The sequence below is a fragment of the Coenobita brevimanus genome, chromosome 75 (assembly GCF_032717465.1).
Source record: "Coenobita brevimanus isolate Jiangsu-jjx chromosome 75, ASM3271746v2, whole genome shotgun sequence".
Lineage (NCBI taxonomy): Eukaryota > Metazoa > Arthropoda > Malacostraca > Decapoda > Coenobitidae > Coenobita > Coenobita brevimanus.
This window is the reverse complement of record NC_137028.1, coordinates 8,943,406-8,963,961: the sequence shown is the minus strand read 5'-3', so window position 1 is coordinate 8,963,961 and position 20,556 is coordinate 8,943,406. Positions and strand designations below refer to the sequence as shown.

At 40.5% G+C, this 20,556-nt stretch overlaps 2 protein-coding genes across 3 annotated transcripts in view; one reads left to right on the top strand and one right to left on the bottom strand.

The window, feature by feature from the left end:
- The window catches only part of LOC145408062 (ER membrane protein complex subunit 2-like), a 39,752-nt gene extending 26,530 nt beyond the window's left edge, over nt 1-13,222 (bottom strand). For both annotated transcript variants that reach the window (XM_080278866.1, XM_080278867.1), the window contains exons 1-4: nt 13,190-13,222; nt 5,678-5,791; nt 3,471-3,621; nt 2,234-2,377 (exon numbers count right to left, since the gene is read on the bottom strand). In XM_080278866.1, coding sequence (XP_080134992.1) covers nt 2,234-2,377; nt 3,471-3,621; nt 5,678-5,791; nt 13,190-13,217 — 437 coding nt within the window. In that variant the 5' untranslated portion in view covers nt 13,218-13,222. The remainder of the gene's footprint in view (nt 1-2,233; nt 2,378-3,470; nt 3,622-5,677; nt 5,792-13,189) is intronic.
- Nucleotides 13,223-13,445: 223 nt separating this feature from the next.
- Nucleotides 13,446-19,960, top strand: Dnali1 (Putative inner dynein arm light chain, axonemal Dnali1). The gene is made up of 7 exons (XM_080278798.1): nt 13,446-13,529; nt 13,671-13,716; nt 15,798-15,968; nt 17,202-17,354; nt 18,160-18,305; nt 18,875-19,072; nt 19,913-19,960. Exons 1-7 carry the CDS (start codon nt 13,446-13,448, stop codon nt 19,958-19,960), a joined length of 846 nt encoding a protein of 281 aa, XP_080134924.1.
- Nucleotides 19,961-20,556: the final 596 nt, after the last annotated feature.

Sequence of the window (20,556 nt, the reverse complement as noted above, 5' to 3'; positions counted from 1 at the left end):
ACGCTCCTCTATATTTCCCATTGATTCTTAACTTCACACTTCGACGTTTCATGGTTCGCGAGATTTTGGTGGAACATCCAAGCAGCGAAAAACGAGGATTTACTGGTATATCTATCTATCTATCTATCTATATCTATATATATATATATATATATATATATATATATATATATATATATATACAGTACAAGTCCCATTATTCGGCATCTATGGGACCAGGATGATGCCGAGAAATTAGATTTGCCGAATAATCAAAAACCTACCCACTCAGTACCTTAAATATATTGGTGAACACTTATCACCACTTATGGTACGGTATTACAACTGTGTTTGGAGAGAGTACTGTATACTGTACAATACTGCAATCAATACAGTACTATTCCTGAATCTGAAATATATATATATATATATATTAGTGAACATATACAAGGGTAATGACACAGTAGGCCTACAAGTCAGATAACACTTCCTGGATGGCCGAAATGATACGGAATATTACCTACCAGCTCAGTACATCACTTGTATTGGTGAACTCATCACTACTTATATTATTACAAATATGTCTGGAGTGAGTACTGTATACAGTACTTTTTCCAAACAAAATAAAATAGTCGGAAAATTGCATAAAATAAAGGGATCTGAACTGGTAAGGTGTTTCTGATGAAAGTCATAAATTACATTTAGCACTCACTCTTTTGTTCGTTTTTTTTTTTACATGTGAAAGGAGAGTACTGATGGAAACAGTAATGTATTCCATGAACCCCTTAATAACCTCCGACATTGAACAACCCTTTAAAGTACTGATGTCGAGTTGGTGAGCTATGGAAAAACTGTGAACAATTATGGGAATGGAACAAAGGTCACTGGTATGTTTACACGACTCTATGCTACGATTCCAAGTAGTCAGGGGGTCAGTTAATCTCAGATGTTTTCGCCAATTTGGTAAATGCACCGTAACTTTATCAATTCTCCATTCAATCATAGCGAATCATAGCATGGGTTTAGAGAGCTAAATAACACATTTCTAGGTGCCCCAGACGATTATCTTCACATCTTATAAGAAAATGGAAGAAATTAAATCCCTTTCTGAGTACGTAAAGTTCTTCCATTCTTCTGAAATCAATTTATTTTTCTTAAAGATGGGAAGATAATCGTCTGGCTCACCTAGCAATGTGTTATTTAGCTTCCTAAACCCATGCTATGATTCGCTATGAGTCACGGAAAGATTGATAAAGTTACGGTGTATTTACCAAATGGGCGAAAACATCTGAGATTAACCGACTGCCTAACTGCTTGGAATTGTAGCGTAGTCATGTAAACATACCACTGACCTTCGTTCCCTCCCCATAATTGTTCAGTTTTCTTTATAGCTCACACTAACTTAACATCACTGACATCGGTACTGTAAAAGGTTGTTCAGTGCCGGAGGTTATTAAAGGATTAATGGGATATATTACTGTTTGCATCAATGCTCTCTCTTTCACGTTAAGCACAAAAACAAACAAAAGAATGAGCACTAAATGTACGTTCAACTTTCATCAGGGAGACCTTAGCAATTCATATTCCTCCAGTTTATTTTTAAGTATTTTTCTGACTTTAGGTTAGGTTAGGTTTGGCTAAATTATAAGGTACAGTTAAACTCGGTTAGGTTAGGTTCAGTTAAACAGGACAGTCCCTTCCACCATTATGCTGAGGAATAAAAATACTAGAGCTGTCACAGCCATACAGCTAAAAACAACGGGGAAACTGATTTAACAAGCAACATTTATTTATGGGTAATGCATTACAGTGTCAGTGGTTCATGGGCTACTCAATTACCGGTGTCATTTTCAGGAAGGCATCAAGAATGAAAGAATTTCAAGAATTAGCGTGGGGGCTTGGAACGTAACCCTCGCTAATTTGGTGGGGGTGGTTACTGTAGTGTATGATACTGTGCAATATTGTAATCAATACAGTACTATACCTGAATCTGAATAAAAATATAGAAATTAGTGAACATACAGAAGTGTAATGAAACATTAGGCCTACAAGCCATAGATAACACTTCCTAGACTGCCGAGATGATTCCAGACATCTGCCGAACAAGCAATAATTTTCGTAAATGGGACTATTTCTCAAAACTGCCGAAATGTCGGATCTACCGAACAATCAGCTGCCGAATAATAGGACTTTTACTGTATATGCCCAAAAGATTAACATAAGGTTTATAATACATAATTATGAGGCAGCTTACATCTTCAGGTATTCTGTGAGCTCCTTGATGGCATCGGCATATCGCCCCTGACCACGTAGAACTGCTACTTTCCGTTTTCTTGCCGTGGAATTTGTCTCATCCTGACGGATGATGCTGTCATATACATCTACAGCCTCATCAAACCTGTAATTATAACAGACTGTACACCAGAACCTTCCAGTGAATACAGCACACTTATCTATTTGTTCTAACATGAAATTACTTAATCCATTAGGCAGAATCCCTTTCAGTGACAGGACTAACAAAAAATTAAAGTACTCCTCTGTCTGTACAATTATCAGTCACTACTGATTAATATTTGTAAATGGAAAACATGGTGCTTTCTTTTTAGCACTCCTCTGTCTGTACAATTATCAGTTACTACTGATTAATATTTGTAAATGGATTTTTTTTTTTTTTTTTTTTTACACTGATCTGATATACCTTGTCAGCAAAATAGTGACAGTGCACAATACATATCTGTGCATGAATCAAACTAACTTAATTATCATGCTTTTAATATAGGATGGACTTTTCAAATTGAGATTTTAGATATAACCCACAAGAAGTCTCCCTCAAGTTAACTAAAACTGTATAGAGTGGAAAAAACTGAAAAAATGCAACCTCAGAGTGAAAGGGTTAAAACTTGGCTACCCCACAGGTTATACCATATTAATACCACTGCACAAAAGTGGAAAGGTGACAATGACAAACTGACATGGACTGAGTAAACTTAAAAATGATTCTGGCATGCCCATTCTATCAAGGGGTTCCAAGGAGACAGCAAGGCATTGTACAGTATAGGGACATCATGATCATGAAGCATATTTATATTTAATGCCCAACAGGTACTGTTACATAAAAAGTCACTGAAAAAAAAAACAAATCCTCCATGCCTCTTTATCAACAATTAACTTTAGTTTTTAAAAAAAAACTTATAAATACTTAATGTGGGAAATGTGTTATACTGAGCACACGCTGAAGAATAAGAAGTTCACATTGACTAGTGTTGTATTTCATCAATTATAATAACAAATACAATTCTTTTCTAATAAAAAATACAATACATAGAAGTGTTCACACTGTCAAAATGAATATACGCCCATACAATACATAGAAGTGTTCACACTGTCAAAATGAATATACGCCCATACAATACATAGAAGTGTTCACACTGTCAAAATGAATAAACTCCCATCACTAAAAGAAGAACTACAATTATAATGTTCACTCTCACCTCTCCAGCGCCTCTAGCCGCATGGCCTTGAGTTTTCGTACTCTAAGTGATCCAGGAAATTGTTCGTTAAGAGCTACCAGACTGGGCTCAGCCACATCCAGTCGATAGCAATCCAATCCAGCCACTACCACCTGCTCTTCAACCATCCATCCTGCAAGCAGCAACGATGTCAATATGTACTTCCATCCATCCATCCATTATCCAAACCTATGTTGCCCCCTGAGAAGCGTAGGAGCCCGGGGCTAAGTAAGTTGGTCCTGGCATTTAAGATGAGAGTGACCAGCCTCATTCATCCCTGAGTGGCATTATGTGAGGAATAAACCCTAACCACCACTTCGATATACACCTGCACCAGCTCAATCCAATTAGAGCACCTTAATTACTCACTAAACCACCAGGCGCCAAAATCTGGTTATACGGTTATCGCCCAGCGTAGTAAATGGTTTCCTGACGTACAGGAAACCAATTGGCTTGTCACTCAGTGTAGAGTCACCCACAGGCAACACGAAGTGGAGAGAATGAAGGAAAGAAAGACAGAAGAGAGAGTGTAAAGTCACCCATAGGCAGAAGGAAGAGGAAAAAATGATGGAAAGAAAGACAGAAGTGGAAGGAAGAAAGAGAGGAAAGGGCGGACACCCAAAACAGCACAATATTGAGTAAGCAGATGGTGGTTGCCCCCACCTACCACACACTGTATACTATACATACACATACATATATATATATATATATATATATATATATATATATATATATATATATCTATTGCCAGACGCCATAATCCCGTAAGGGGTGGCCATTTGACTTTGAGTTAGTTGTTTTACGGGGAGGGGCACTAACCCTCCACCAACCCACTTGTTGACACATAGGGAGCACATATGGTTGGGTTATATGGTTACCACCCAGCGTTGTAAATGGTTTCTTGGCTTACAGGAAACCATTTGGCTTGTCACTCAATGTAAAACCACCTGTAAAGGAAAGAAAAGCAATAAGAAATGACAGGAAAGATGGGAGAAATAGGAAAAGAGGAGGACAGGCACAGAAAAAGAATGATAAAGGCTAAGGAGGGAGTAGGCAACACTACATCAAGTGAGTGGATGATGGTCGCCACCACCTACCACAAATATATATATATATATATATTACGGGGAGGGGCACTAACCCTCCACCAAGTCAAGAGTGAGAGCAGTGGAAATGAGTTATTTAAGAGGAGCCTGTGGAGTCACATGGAGAGACAGGCTGACGAATGAGGATATAAAGGAGCGTTGTGGTGTTGATGTGGATGTGATAGGAAGCGTTATGAGGAACATACTGAGGTGGTTTGGCCATGTGGAGAGGATGGAGGGTGAAAGACTGACGAAGAGAGTGTATGTGAGTGAGGTGGAGGGGGAAAGAGGAAGGGGGAGGCCGAGGATGAGATGGAGGGATGGGGTGGAGAGGTATATGAGAGAGGGGGGTGTGAGTTGGGAGCAGGGGAGTGAAATGGCGGGGGACAGGGCGACTTGGAGGCGATTTGTTTGTGGCCACCCCAAACGGGATTGAGGCATCTGGCAATAGATAGATAGATAGATAGATATATATATATATATATATATATATATATATATATATAAAACTCAAGCCTCTTCTGCTTAATTCAGCACAGCTACATAGGAAACTGTTTGTAGTCCCTTACTATGAGAAATACCATAACCTCAAAGCTGAAAAAAATCATCTTGGGTTTTCAGGAAAAACATTCTGACTTCGACATACTGTACTGAAAGGATTAAATGACCCGTTCAGAGCTTATGTGCCTGCAATTTTTCCACTACAAAACTGATTTCCCATGGTATATTAAAATCACCTGAGGATGGCATAAACTAACAGAAATGTCATCATAGTAAAAGGATTGAAGGAGACAGTTCCCAAAGCCTTCACTCTGGCTCAGCAGGTTGATTCTAGCCCATCAAAAATTGTCTGGAAGTGGTATGAAAAAACCATTCTCACAGCAGTAACTGGGCTCAAGCCACAACTATCTGTTTCTACAATAATTAACTACAAGTACTGTATACAAAACACAGTTCATTGTAATGCTCCATTAGCATGGAATCATTTGCTCTAAGAACATGTAGCCTACCCTATTAGGGGAAACGAATCATGAAGTTGTTTTGATGATATCAATTATTCAGATGTTAAAATATGGAAATGAATCTTAGGTGCATACGTACTTTCATCACCCAGTTTGTGTTTATAGTGCTTGAGACAATATTCCCACATATCCACCACCTCCTCACTGTGCCGTGTGTTGTCCTCACGCCATGTACGTAACTGCTCACGAACATCTGCAATACATGATAAATGAAGGAAGTATTCTACCACTAACAATACTAACTCAATATATCTTACCAATATGGACTTTACTGTAGATAATGTACAGTATTTCGGGAAACAGCCACAGATAAACACAGTGCAGCCTCGTTATACGACACCTCATTATGTGATACAGTAAATCGCTTTAGTGATAATTAAAAAGTTATACCCTCTCGTTACAATGTAAAAAAAAAATAAATATTACCCCCCATAATAGTCACAAATTATATGTGATTACTTGTTTGGTAACACTAAACTAAAGAACCATTTACAAAGCAATAAAAATAAACAATAAAAACAAATCAGTGCATAACATAGGCCAGGCTAGGATAGGAGGTTGCATAGCCTCGGTTAGGCCACACTAGGCTTGACAGACAGAGTTGGGGAAGTATTGTACTGTATGTGAATCTTTGAACACAAACCAATATTTTAGGTTTTTAGCATGTAAAAAGCAAAAGAAATAAACAAATTCAGTGCATTTCATTTCTTAAACTGGTGGATGTCTGTGCAAAGAACTTTCACAGGTTAGGCAGCTTGTGTTGGATGGAGGTCGAGGGGTGCAACAATCGCTTAATTACGTGAACTTCTGCACTTACTTCACTTTACAATCAAACATGCTAAATGTAACACTTGGAATATAATTAACTACAATGTACCACTTGGAATATAATAAACTAAACAGCAAAAGTTAAACCATCCAAATAGGCGACAGCACAAAAGAGGTGCGACAACAGTCAGAGGCAGACTGATTGTGTGTCTGCCTTCAGCCGGCTATCGACGCCAAAACAGGCAACGCTGCCAGGCTTCTTTTCCAGCAAAAGATAAAATATCCACAGAAGCTCCGACATGGGGATTAAATTCCCACAAAAAATTCCTACAGTTTTAATAGCTGAAATGTCCTCCCACAAAAGTTCCCATGACATCCCAATTCTCATACAAATTTGTGGGAAATTTCCACAAAGTGGCAAGGCTCGGTCTGATTTTGACTTACCAGAAATTCCGCCCTCTGCAGGGTCGACTTATCAAGGTTTTACAGTATTCCACGGTCACCTCCGTGAATCTCATATGGATGCGGTGATGCGCACAAGCCAAAATGGCTGCCCAGTGTTTACATTGGCTGCGATTGTTGCCTTTCATACTATTTTGAGCATGGAAGACCACTGAAACATCATTGTTATCACCAAATAACAGTGCAAGTGCTTAACAAATAGTGCAGTGTGCAATATTAAGTGAAGTGATACATTTCTGCGTGAAAAACTGAAACCTGTGGCTTGGAAATCATGTCAACCTTCCATAACCATCATCCCCTTTCTAAGCCTCTACACAGCTGACTGAGCGAGGATGCCTGCCCAGAGGTTACATTGGCTGTGGTCATCGCCTTTCATTTTAATATATGCAAGAAAGACCACTGGAACACCACTGCTTTTGTCAAATAAGAGTGCAAGTGCTTAACAAATACAGTACTGCAGTGCAGTGTGTGATATTAAGTGATGCTTTCTGTATATGAAATACTGAAACGTATGACCCGGAAATCATGTCAACCTTACGTAATCATCAATCCCATAACAGGCCTCTACACAGCTGACTGAGCTAAGATCCCCTCCCAGTGTTTACACTGGCTGTGATTGATGCCTTTTGTTTTACTTTGTGCATGAAAGGTCACTGAAATACCATTGCTATCGCCAAATAACAGTGCAAGTACTTAACAAAGAGTGCAGTGCATGATATTGAGTGAAGTGTTACCGATTTTTTTGTGTGGAGTGGTTGTCCAGGCCCTCCAATTATCCCCCATCCTAGGGGTGGAGGGAACCCTTGGTGATGACTCGTCTTGGCATGTGACAAACTTCCGGTGGATGGCAGAGGTTATTTTAAGGTAATTTTACACTTAGCAATTGAGGTCACCTTCCCTAATCCCATAGAACCCGTTATATCGACCTCGTTATGGGATAACTCATTATGCAATGGGTCTTCACTTGACTCAACCTTATCGCACAACGAGGTTGCACTGCACTTCCTCAACTACCAAGTTCAGTTGCCACTTCCTCTCCCCAAACACCTCAACTACCAAGTACAGTTGCCACTCCCTCAGCCCAAACACTGCCATGCAAAGAACCTGTCAATATCAATAGTTACTGTAAATTTCCACCAAATTATTGCACATTCAAAAATGTCTTACCTGCACCAACAGATGGAACAGTATGTCAAATATATCAATTAAACAGAACCAGAGGAGGGAATAAAAGTTATGTCACAATATACCATTTCCTAATCATACTCTTTTTCTAAATGTCAGTACAGTAATCACTCTAATATCCGGACGCCCAATATCCGAACATCCCCACTATCCGGACATAAGAATGTTTCATACACTACTTTTTTTCCATACTATACTTACCTCATTTCACTCTTTAATGTCCTTTATTGGTGTGAATAGGGTGTTAGGAGCTAGGCATGTGCAGTAGGAAGGTGTTTTACTGAGTTAGGCTAGGTTAGGGTCCATAAGTACCAGTCCAGGAGCCAGTCACCAGAATGTTTATTAATGTATGAACCTACTTCTAAACCCTCATTTTATGTTTCTTTTGCATTTATTTCAGTCATTTATGTGCCTTATTGGTGTGATTTGGGTCTTAAATAGGTGCTATGCATGTCCAGAGGGAGTTGTATAGGTGTTTCTCTAAGTTTGGGTCCATAAGTACAAGTCCATAAGCTGGGGCCCAATATCCGGACAGAACCAATATCCGGACCTACCTATGGCTCTATTACGTCGGATATTGGAGTGATTACTGTATTTCTGCAAATAATTTTCATCCATTAAGCATGAAATGAGATTTTATTTTCTTCTGGTTGCTTGAAAAATATACTGGTATTCAGCTAAGTAGGTGAGAGAGGATAGTGTTTGGAAACTCCCTGTACTGTTGTTTGCAGATGATACTGTGTTGTTGAGTGAAGACGAAGGGGAGCTGCAAGGCTTGGTGGAATAGTTTGGGAGAGTGTGTAAGAAACGGAATCTAAAGGTGAATGTAGGGAAAAGTAAAGTGATGGTCTTTGAGAGAGGTGAAGTCAGTGAATGGACAGCGAGGTTGGATGGTGAATTGGAAAATGTGAGTACATTTAAGTACTTGGGTAGTGTGATGAGTAAGGATGGAGGTTTGGAGGGTGAAGTGCTTGAAAGGCTACAGCAAGGACGAAAGGTTGCTGGTTCTTTGAAAGCAGTGATAAGAAACAGGGAAGTGAGCATGGAAGTGAAAAAGTTACTACATGACAGTATTGTGATACCAACTCTAACGTACGGAAGTGAAGCTTGGATGTTGTTGGAAGGACACAAGTCAAGAGTGAGAGCAGTGGAAATGAGTTATTTAAGAGGAGCCTGTGGAGTCACATGGAGTGACAGGCTGACGAATGAGGATATAAAGCAGCGTTGTGGTGTGGATGTGGATGTGATAGGAAGCGTTATGAGGAACACACTGAGGTGGTTTGGCCATGTGGAGAGGATGGAGGGTGAAAGACTGACGAAGAGAGTGTATGAGAGTGAGGTGGAGGCCAAGGATGATGTGGAGGGATGGGGTGGAGAGGTATATGAGACAGGGGTGTGTGAGTTGGGAGCAGGGCAGTGAAATGGCGAGGGACAGGGCAACTTGGAGGCGATTTATTTGTGGCCACCCCAAATGGGATTGAGGCATCTGGCAATAGATAGATAGATAGATAGGTACCTTTCATATGCAAGGATTCATAATCAGCTTGTGTATAGTACCTTACAGACTCACATGATTTAGAAACTACCTTCATTAACCCACCTGGCATACAATGCCCTTTTATATTATGTTTGGCGAGTGAAAAATATTCCTCTCTCTCCTTAAACAATATTATTTTCCATACGTGAACTACCCTTTGCAGTAGGATGAATCCCATGTTTTCAAAATACAGTACAGTACTGTATGTTCAACACAAACCGAAGTCATCCTGGCTGCTAAATTCATAAATGACATCCACTACGGTATGTGCAAGACTTTTACACAACATGAATCAGTCTGAAAAGAATGCAGGAAGATGTGGGGCAAGACTTTCAAAATACAGTGCCATTCCCCAAATCTGAAGTGGCTGGGATCAAGAGGAATATTTTTGGAAAAACAAATTTTGTTAAAACCTGAAACTGTCAATACCATTACTTATTTGTACTGTACAGACACCCATCTAACTGGCATTCTATTTATCATTCACAGTATCCACCCTCAGATTTACTATCCCAGTCAAGGTTTCAGTGGTTCAGGTGTGAGAATTTGGTAATAAACAGTGAAGACCTTTTTTGCATGTGTATAGATTCCAGTTTTTTATGTAGGCAGCAGGACAGTCTACTAGTGGACTTTTTTTTATTTTATTTTTTTTTTTATTTATTATTATTTTTTTTGGGGGGTGGGGGGGGGAGCTACTGATTCAAATGCATCTTGTACAAAACTAAATACAGTAACTATACAAGATGTCGCATTAGCTTTTTCATGGGGAATATACTTCTATATACATTTTCTGCACCTTGGTTTTAATTTCCCGTTGTAACTAAAGCTTTCCCCTTTAGTTGTGTAAAACCATCTGGCAGCAGTAGCAATACAGTAAGGTAAAAAAAAGGATGGAGAGAGAGAGAGAGAGAGAGAGAGAGAGAGAGAGAGAACATGCAAACTATGTTATACCTACTTTGCCATATGAATGAAACTACCTGAATGCCAACGACAGTGGTGACATGTAGAGGTGTATGGTATGTAGGAGGACTGCTGGGCCTTGGGAGCGGGCTGTGAAGCCTATGCCCAGAGTCACACACACACACACACACACACACACACACACACACACACAGCTCGCTGGTGCAGTGGTAACGCTCTCGCTTGCCAACTGGTGGACGGGAGTTCGCGCCTCGCTCAGGTTGCGAAAAGTTTCACTGACGAAGTGGGTGGTTACTGTCCCCCTTGAGCAAGGGGACGGGTGTGTGCGTGTGTGAAGCTCACAGCCTTGCCCATAGATCGGACTATATGAGCTCTCAGCTCCCTTCCGGGAGGGTAAAAGCTGACGATCACAACCATCAAGTGATCCTGACCGACCCGGTGAATTACACACACACACACACACACACACACACACACACACACACACACACAGTGGTGACATGTAGAGGTGTATGGTATGTAGGAGGACTGCTGGGCCTTGGGAGCAGGCTGTGAAGCCTATGCACACACACACACACACACACACACACACACACATACACAAAATACAGCTGATCCCACAAACTAGATATGTCAGTGCATTACTCAACTGAGCACAATCTGAAAACCACAGACGGCAGAAGAAACCTAACTGGAAGGGCAATAAAACCTTTTTTGGGGGGGGCTTCATCCTCATACTGTACACCCCCCAACATTATAATTAAGCTCACAGCATGCTTACATAATTGTGAATTAACCCTTGGATTGCACAATTACCTTTATATATCCCATCCAGTGGTGTGCAAAAAATGAAGGGATTTTTTTTTTTAAATTTTATTATAAACTTGAAGATAAACATCCAGGACATCATCTGGTGAAAATAAAATTCTTTCTCTCTCTCTCCATCTTTGCGTAAGGTCATGCGTAAGTTTACGTAAGGGAGTAGCAGAAAAAAAAAAAGTTTATTATAAACTTGAATCCATCCAGGGAATCATCTGATGAATAGAAAAAGTCTCTCTCTCTCCGTCTATGCATAGCGCCATACATAAGTTTGCATGGGGATCAAGTTCTTAACAGTGATGCATGACCAGCACAGCCTGAGCTGTGGCTTGCAATGCGACACTACCCAGCCTGAGCTGTGGCTTGCAATGCGACACTACCCAGCCTGAGCTGTGGCTCACAATCCATGGGTTAAACAAAAACTGCGCCTAAACAGTAGTGAGCATTAACAGCAACTGGTAATAATGATGCATTCAGTAGTAATCACATGACCATGGGATGGCAAAGGTAGGTGTGATCATAAAGCAAATATTTATGTTCATTAGACAAAAGACATCTACACAGAAATCACAATTTAGTAAAATGGAGCTCAGTAAATAATATATAATACTGTACTTGACATTCTGTAATATTTGAGTTATACATAGTATAAAGTTCAATTATGGAAACCCTTATCTACAAAACATTTTAAAAACAAACACTTTAAAAAATACTCAGTTTATAAGCAGATCTAAAAAAAGAAAAAAATTCCAACAAATTATTGATTTCAATACGAAGTATGGAAATACTACATGAATGACTTTGTATTTTAATTGTCTTTTACCCAAGGAAGTCCAGTAAATTTGCAGTTATGGGCAGTCAAGGTTATTTTTTATATTTTATTAATATCCTAACCTAAATAACCTAGCCTATGCTAACCTAACTGATCTGATCTAAGGAAGCTGACCTCACCTAACCACCTTAAGCTAATGTAACGGTATAACTTTAGAAGTAACCAACGTTACCAATTTTCATTATATTACGTCCCTGAACTACTCTAACTAAGACTTACCCTTTAAGCCTAGTTTCAGTTGGGGGAGCAAATTTTGTAGGGATAGTCATATAGTGACTTAGGTTAGGCTGTCGCTCAGTAACGGATGAATGTTGCGCCATATTGGCTGGTGAAGGCGTGTGCATTCGGTCTATGTCAGGCTCTAGATCAGGCCTAGGTTAGGTTAGGTTAGGTTAGTTTGGGTTAGTTTAATGCAAAATAGTGTATTTTTAATTAATCTTGATCTTGATTTTGGGGGATAAACCCACTTTTGGAAATCTTACTCAAAATTCCAAAGGGGGGATTTTCCCCCAAAAATGAGGGTCAAAACTAATTAAAGCACAGTATTTTGCATTGGAAACCATAAAAAAAATAATAAAAGAAAACGTTGGTTACTTCTAAAAATTTACCATGTAACAACCAGTAGTCTGACTGGCGACTGTCAGAATATATATATATATACCGTGCTTATGCTAGTACCACGTTCTTGAAGCCGGAGAGGCTGCGTTCCCGTGTGGCACGGCTAGCAGTACGGTAGCCTACCGCTGGATTGTCCTACAACTATTACCGCGCCTATTCCGCTCGTGAAGCTAAGAAATTTTTAAAATAACAGTTCTTTGTCTTGTACTGGATATTAAATAAGTTGAGAAAGACATAACAGCAAAAACCTACCATAAACAGTAAATCAAAACAACTCTGACACAACAGCTGACGTCTGTCAAGCAAGATGGAGTAGCACATCCCTGCTATTACAAAATATAAATCCATACAGACCCATCAGAATGTTTCGGTAATATTAACAGACCTACATTACGGACCATAAATTCCTAATGAAGGTCGCACAGCACAAATGGAATCACACATTTTACCTTCCCATTCCAGATCCAGCGTAGCCATCTTTGTTGAGTTTGCCTTCTGCTAATGTGTTAGGTATAACATTTATTGATAAAATAATAACATAGAAATTTAAAGATACTATTTTTTTTTACATCCACATAATTTTCTGCCTTGAAATAAATTATAATTATAATCAATCTTACTATTAAACTTTTTTCATAAGGCCTATACTAGTGGCGTTCCCATAGCAACGGTGTAAACAACTCTCAGCCTCCCTGCAGTATCACAATGACTGATAACAAAATCACATCTCTTGTCAAATACGACACACCTGTACTTGTTACAACAAAGAAAAATGAAGAGAGGGAACAAGTAAGACATTGAAATTCAGTATAGTAATAACATTATTATTATATCAGCTGGGGTTCAACAGGTAATATCTTAATAACGTTATGTCTACAATACCCACAACTTTACAAATGGGACTGATGCCTCCATTATGTTTGTCCACAGATACCACACCTGACTATGAAGGATGGTATTCCTACAGATGCCTCAGGTGATTGAACTGTGAGTTACAACATACTGTTAACTCCAGAAAAGTCATGGTTACAGTCTAGACTGTGTACTGTATCTATTAGTCTACAGCTGTATATATATATATATATATATATATATATATATATATATATATATATATATATATATATATATATATATATATACTTCTAAGAAATAGTGTGCTTTAACCATCTCTCTCTCTCTCTCTCACACACACACACACACACACACACACACACACACATACACACACACACACACACACACACATATATATATATATATATATATATATATATATATATATATATATATATATATATATATATATATATATTTATACTTCTAAGAAATAGTGTGCTTTAACCATCTGTTCTTTTCGGTAATGTTATTGACGCCTCTTCTAGATGCATATTTACCTACCGGTATATTTTTAGTGCATTTTCTTATGCATCTCTCTCTCTCTCTCTCTCTCTCTCTCTCTCTCTCTCAAGTAGGGGGTCTGTGTTCTCTCCCCCGCTCGAACATTTCCTCGCCAGTTTAGTGATTTCTGGTTCAATAATTCGACTCTAGGTGTTGTGTTCACTCGGGGACAAAAGTTCGCCTATAATTTCACCAGTTTGCTTCTCACTTTTCGCCGCTGACAAATATCCCAAACTAAGAAATGTTTGTCATATTTTCTTTGCTTACAGATGATTTTTTTGTGACCTTGTGGATTGTTGCTGTTGTTGATGAGTAACCCCGGCCGGTCTGGCCGATCAGACACATCAAACACAAGCAAGCAGTTGCCCCTGCAGGGCCGTCCCCTGCTGTGAATCGACAATAGAAAACGCCTCGCTACAGAGAGACACAGGAAAAAGAGTGGAGGTTTGGTTCCCGGATGGGCGCCACCATTGCGTTTCCCCTCAGTTAACAAAGGCGCCATAGCAGGCTCCAAATCAACAAATTATTTGGTTATATGGTTACCACCTAGCGTTGTTTATGGTTTCCTCGGTTACAGGAAACTATTAGGCTTGTCACTCAGTACGAGCCACCTGATGTGGAAGAAATAATAATACAAAGTGACAGGAAAGATGCCAGTAATAGGAAGAGCGAGGGATAGGCGCAGAAGGAGAATGATGAAGGTGAATGACATGTTAGATAGCACTACTTTAAGTGGAGATGATAATTGTAGCCACCAGCTACCACCATAATGTAGTGGATGATAAAGGGAAATGACATATATGACCTACGTGCCAGGTAGACACAGTGGGCTAGGATGCTACTTTTTGTCCCTCTCTTCCGTTGGCGCCATCGTAATATCAGGGTGGGGGTTATGGGTGGCAGTCAACATAAATAAAAATTGTTAAATTCTTAAAATAAAAAATTTCGCTTAAAATTCGACTTGAGAGAGAGAGAGAGAGAGAGAGAGAGAGAGAGAGAGAGAGAGAGAGAGAGAGAGAGACAGAGAGGAAGAGAGAGAGAGAGAGAGAGACTTTCTAAACCGAAACTGGTTCAGCTTTCTCTCTCTCTCTCTCTCTCTCTCTCTCTCTCTACAGTATATAACACACACACACACACACACACACACACACACACACACACACACACACACACACGTCCAGGATGGAGAAGGGCAGCACTGTTGTTTCGTGTTTTTTTTTTTTTTCAACAGCATGCAATAACATGAGAAGGACATGTGCTTGATTTGGTTTGTCTTTCTGTACACCATTTTGCCTGTCAGCATGATGAAAAAAAAATATATGGATTTACGCCAAGTTTGGGATAATGACTGAGGATCATCAGAGGAGCAGGTGATTATTTAGGTCAAAAAAGGTCATAGGTCATAGGTCAAGGGGCAGACCAACTTAAACAGTTTTGATCCGATTTTGACAAAACTTGATGGAAGAGCTGAGGGTTAGGAAAGGGCGAAGTTATTCAGTTCTGAGAATGGTTATGATAACGATATAATGATGATGATGCTAATGAATCATGATCTTCAATATTTGCTCACAGTTATCTGGTATATGATGTTTACTAATGTTGCACATGTTCCCTGCCTGTCCTGTGCTTGGTGTCTCTGCCTGTGCCTCGGTCCAGACGTAAGCAGCACCAGCGCCCCTGGCCTGAGCGGACCCCTGCCCCGTGGAGGCCCCCTCGGTACTGCCCCCGCCCCAAAACTACACCTCCCGCCCCTGCACGAGCTGAGGAAGAAGGAGACCCAGGAAATACTCAACCTTATACTGCCACCTCGGGAGTGGGAGGAGGCAGGTGAGGACCTGGTGAGGAGGTAACGATGGTCTTTGTGTAATGCGTCTAGGTACTGAGGGTCACATTCTAGATCACGAGAGAGACTGTAACAAATCTTTCTTGGTGATTTATTCTGCCCAAAGACCTCAGGATCCTCCAGCACGTTACTGACTCAAACTGTGTCACTATCAAAAAAGTATTAACAGCATAAAAAAGAATATTGAGGTGCAACATGCTAAACGATATCGCAATGGATGATGTACTATGAAGCCTCCTATGCTACCTAGAAAATACCTGTCTCCAACAACAATTAATGTATACATGCAAGTACAGATCAGTGTGGTTAACACAGTCCACTTATCCTAGCTTTTCCGAAATTTATACCAGTAATTTCCCTTGCATGCAGAAGAATAAAACGTGTTAAAAATTACTATAACAAATAAATTCTATATTACATCATATCGAGGACCTCTTGAGGGTATACGCTGATGCATCCTCGACTCACCCTGGCTCAAAGCAATACATTAATGAAATAGTTCCTGATGATGAACCTAGGAAGGAATTTGTGAGGTGTGGGTTGGCATTTAGCAAAAGTTTTCTTACTACAGTTTTGTCACCTGTGTCTCAGCAACTATGCTTAACAACATTATGGATAAAAAATTCAGTTACTAATGATACCCACTTGTGTACTAGCAGGAAAGGAGTAAACATTACGGGTCGTATCTTTCGTTGCCACTGTCCTGCCTATTTCACCTTCGTAGTTTCTTGCATGACAATGGTTCTTTACTAATATCAACACTGTTGGTACAGACATCATAGAAGTGAATAATATTACAGTGTTATAAATTGTTCTCAGCTGATAAGAAAAATGTGCTGGGGAACCTCTTGCCTGACGAGAATATGAGCCTACGACAGATATATCTCATTAGATAAAACCTTATTGTCAATACGCACACCAACACAGCTTTTATTGGTGTTACCGTTGTCACCCCTGGTTTATCTCAAGGTGGGCCCGGTGGACAGCAGGCTCATGATGTCCTTCTCTTGCAGTCCACTATTCTCCATTCGGGGGGTATGAAAGGAGCTGAGGAACGTTTGTACGAGTATAACGGACTCCACTGCCCGGTTATATCGGTGCTGTCGCGTGAGGGCGTCCCTCTCCAATATCTACCGACACTGTACTGACAGTTATATCAACATCTTTGCCATTCCTCCGTGCCTATACATCCATCACCCCCCCCCCCTCCCCGGCAGGACAGCTGTGGGTGCAGTCTGTGTCCACCACCCCGGCCACCTCAGTAGACGTACAGCAGCTGCAGGAGGAACTGGACCTCAAGCTGCAGGAACAGGAGGCCTTCGAGACTGGCATATGCCCTGTGAGAAGAGAGCTGTATACCCAGTGTTTTGGTGAGCCCTACTTCATGCTGATAGAGAGAGAGAGAAAGAGAGAGAGAGAGAGAGGTGTGCTGCTATTTGATGCTGAGGGTTCATATTTCTACAATAACTTAATACTGAACGTGTATAGTTTTTGCAGTCATTTAATTCCTGCAGATTCCTTACGCTGCTGCAATTATTTTATCCTGAGTTTGTAGTTCATCGTAATAACTCTTCGTCAGCGATTTATTCTGTGGAATTCATCTTAATAATACACCTCATACGTTACTGATGCAAAACCGAGTCGCTATTAAAAGATATGGAGGTAACATTTAATCCTTTCATGCCGATTACTTCTTATACTGATTTTTATTACCTCCTGATGACTTTATAATACGTAGGAAAAATTCTTATACTAAAGGGATTAATGAAGGCTATATCTATCCCCAACAGTTCCAAATATCTTTCTTAAAGGGAATGTAGTCGTGCAGAGATACCTAGAATAAAGAAAAAGAGACGTCTACGTTGAAGATATGACAAACAAATCGCTAAGGAGGGGGATTTATGAAGTCCCCTACAACCGAGGAGAATACGCTTATTTTCGTCGCTATTTATTTCTACTAAAAGATTCTTACTGACAGCCTCCTTCCTCGTTAAATCTTCCTTAAATATATACCGTACTTAACAACTCTCCCCTTCACTACTGTACACCTATCTACCGTGAACTATAACACTCCCACATATATCTACTGACCCTAAGCACACACAAACAGCCGTCACCTCCTCACTACATTCATCTACTCAGAAAACATAGTGACAGCCCCCTATCCCCCCACAGACGAGTTGATCCGACAAGTGACTATCAACTGCGCAGAGAGGGGCCTGCTGCTGTACCGGGTGCGAGACGAAATAAGGGAGACGCTAGATGCATACCAGCGCCTATACACATCTGCTTGCGCCTACGGGGTCAGAAAGGCGCTCATGGTAGGGTGGCGGCACGTGGCTGATGGCTGGGAGAACTTAATGACCATAGTTGGATGGAAGCTCATGAGAGTTAACTGGTCATGAAATTAATTACTCATGATAACGAAAGCTCATGACCTTAGATGTTCATGTCAGGGCAAGCAGTTTAAAATTTTAGTGACTGACAAGAGCTCATGTCACGAGGAATTACACGAACTTTCAATAAAAAGCCTTTCAATGAACTTCTGCAGTTGTTTTAAATGGGCACGGTTGACATTAGAGGATATGGTTGAAGTAATATAGTACAATCCAGGCAGTTCAGAATGAGAATGATTATGAAACGGCTTCTCATTTATCAACCCAGTCATTATGTTATGTGTGTGTGTGTGTGTGTGTGTGTGTGTGTGTGTGTGTGTGTGTGTGTGTGTGTGTGTGTGTGTGTGTGTGTGTGTGTGTGTGTGTGTGTGTGTGTGTGTGTGTGTGTGTGTGTGTGTGTGTGTGTGTGTGTGTGTCTGTGTGTGTGTGTGTGTGTGTGTGTGTGTGTGTGTGTGTTCTAACTAATATCTACATACGTGTTTGTGTGTGTACAGGCAGAGGAGCACAAAGTGAAGGTAGGTGCGAGGTGTGACGAGCTGCGGGCGGAGGTGCGACAGCTGGAGGAGGAGGCCGACACACTGCGCAAGGACATCGACCAGCTGGAGAAGGAGGCTCAGGAGGCGAGGCAGGCGGAGGCGGATAAACACGAGGAGACCAAGAGAGTCCACCAGGCACGCATCGAGATCCTTAAAGTTAGTACAGTACACTCTAATCCAGTCTAATCTAATGTAACCTAACAAAGGGAATACAACAGACCCGTACTGAGATCCCTAAGGTTAATACAGTACACCAAGCTTAACTTAACCTAGCCTAGCCTAGCCTAAACTAACCTAACTGAGAGGGTACACCTGGACAGTACTGGAAATAGCGTAACACCTGTTCCTTAGCGATTTGTTCTGCACACATCGTAGTACCATGTTGTGTTACTGATGCAAATTATGTCGATACAAATCCGATATGGCTAAAATTCAAGAGAAAGTATTGGAGTAATGTACAAAATAAACCGCTAGGGAAGAGATGCTACGAAGCCTCCTAGTCCACCTGGAATATGACCCTTGGCAGTATTTTCGTTGGTATAGGAGATTTTATAACACATCTTCTTTAATTACATATTTTGAATTTTGAACTTTTATCATTCTCTTGTATCTAACTAATGCAATCTATGTTAACTCTGAAAAAATCTAAACAACATCCTAGAGAATATTTAGATGCAACAGGCAAAATAAATCCCTAAGCCAAACAACAGTTGGTCAAAATAAAAGGATACGCTCATACAAAATTATTTCTTATATTAATTAACTTCTATGGAGACTTGTTTATTGGGAAAATTGGTCAGGATCCTTTATGATTATGATTCCGGAGGCCTGAGTGGTGAGTGAATGAGTGTGATCCTTTTGACTATGCAGACTTGGTTAGTTTCTCCTATCAGATTTTTTCTTGCTCTCACTCAGTCCCTAGGTGCGAAAATTGATGGTGGTGGTGGTGGTGAGGACAATGATAATGACTGACGACTAGTGTTCCTTATCTTTCAGAAAAAGCTGGAGGGCATCATCAAGCAAGCGACCCAGCCCAAGAAATGAAGAAGTCAAGATACTCTGTGTTTAGTTCTTCCTGAGATTACAACTTCTTTCTTCGTGTTTGTTCTAAGCTGACAAAGATCCCTAACCTCAATCTGCTCAAGTGTAGTCAAACTAGAGTTGATCGATAGGGACACCTTCTCGTGGTGGCGCTGATATAACCGAACCGGGCGGTTCCATTGCCTGGATGTAAAAACGTCCTTCACCTCTCTTTCTGTCCTGCACCAAGGGGGAAATGGTACACTGGAGCTGAAATTCAATTTCTGCCTGCAGTCCACCGGGTTCACGTTCAGATGACCCTGGGGCAAGAAGTCAGACTGGAGTGTCGATCTGACTGGGAAGCAAGGAGGCTCATTCCTACCTCATAACTAATGGTCATAAAATCTGATGCAACCACGATTTACCATTTTAGCTGTGGTAGTTATCCAGTTCCGTTAGGTGAAAACAAACCAACTATACAGTGGTGATTCCAAGCGGTTTTACGTGAGCAGTTTTTCTGGCAACTTTTCCCAGTCATCTCTGTTTTGGCGGCGACTTTTTCTGGGTTGCTGGCGACTTTTCCTGGCGACTTTGATTGCCAAGGCCAAAGTGACTGTATT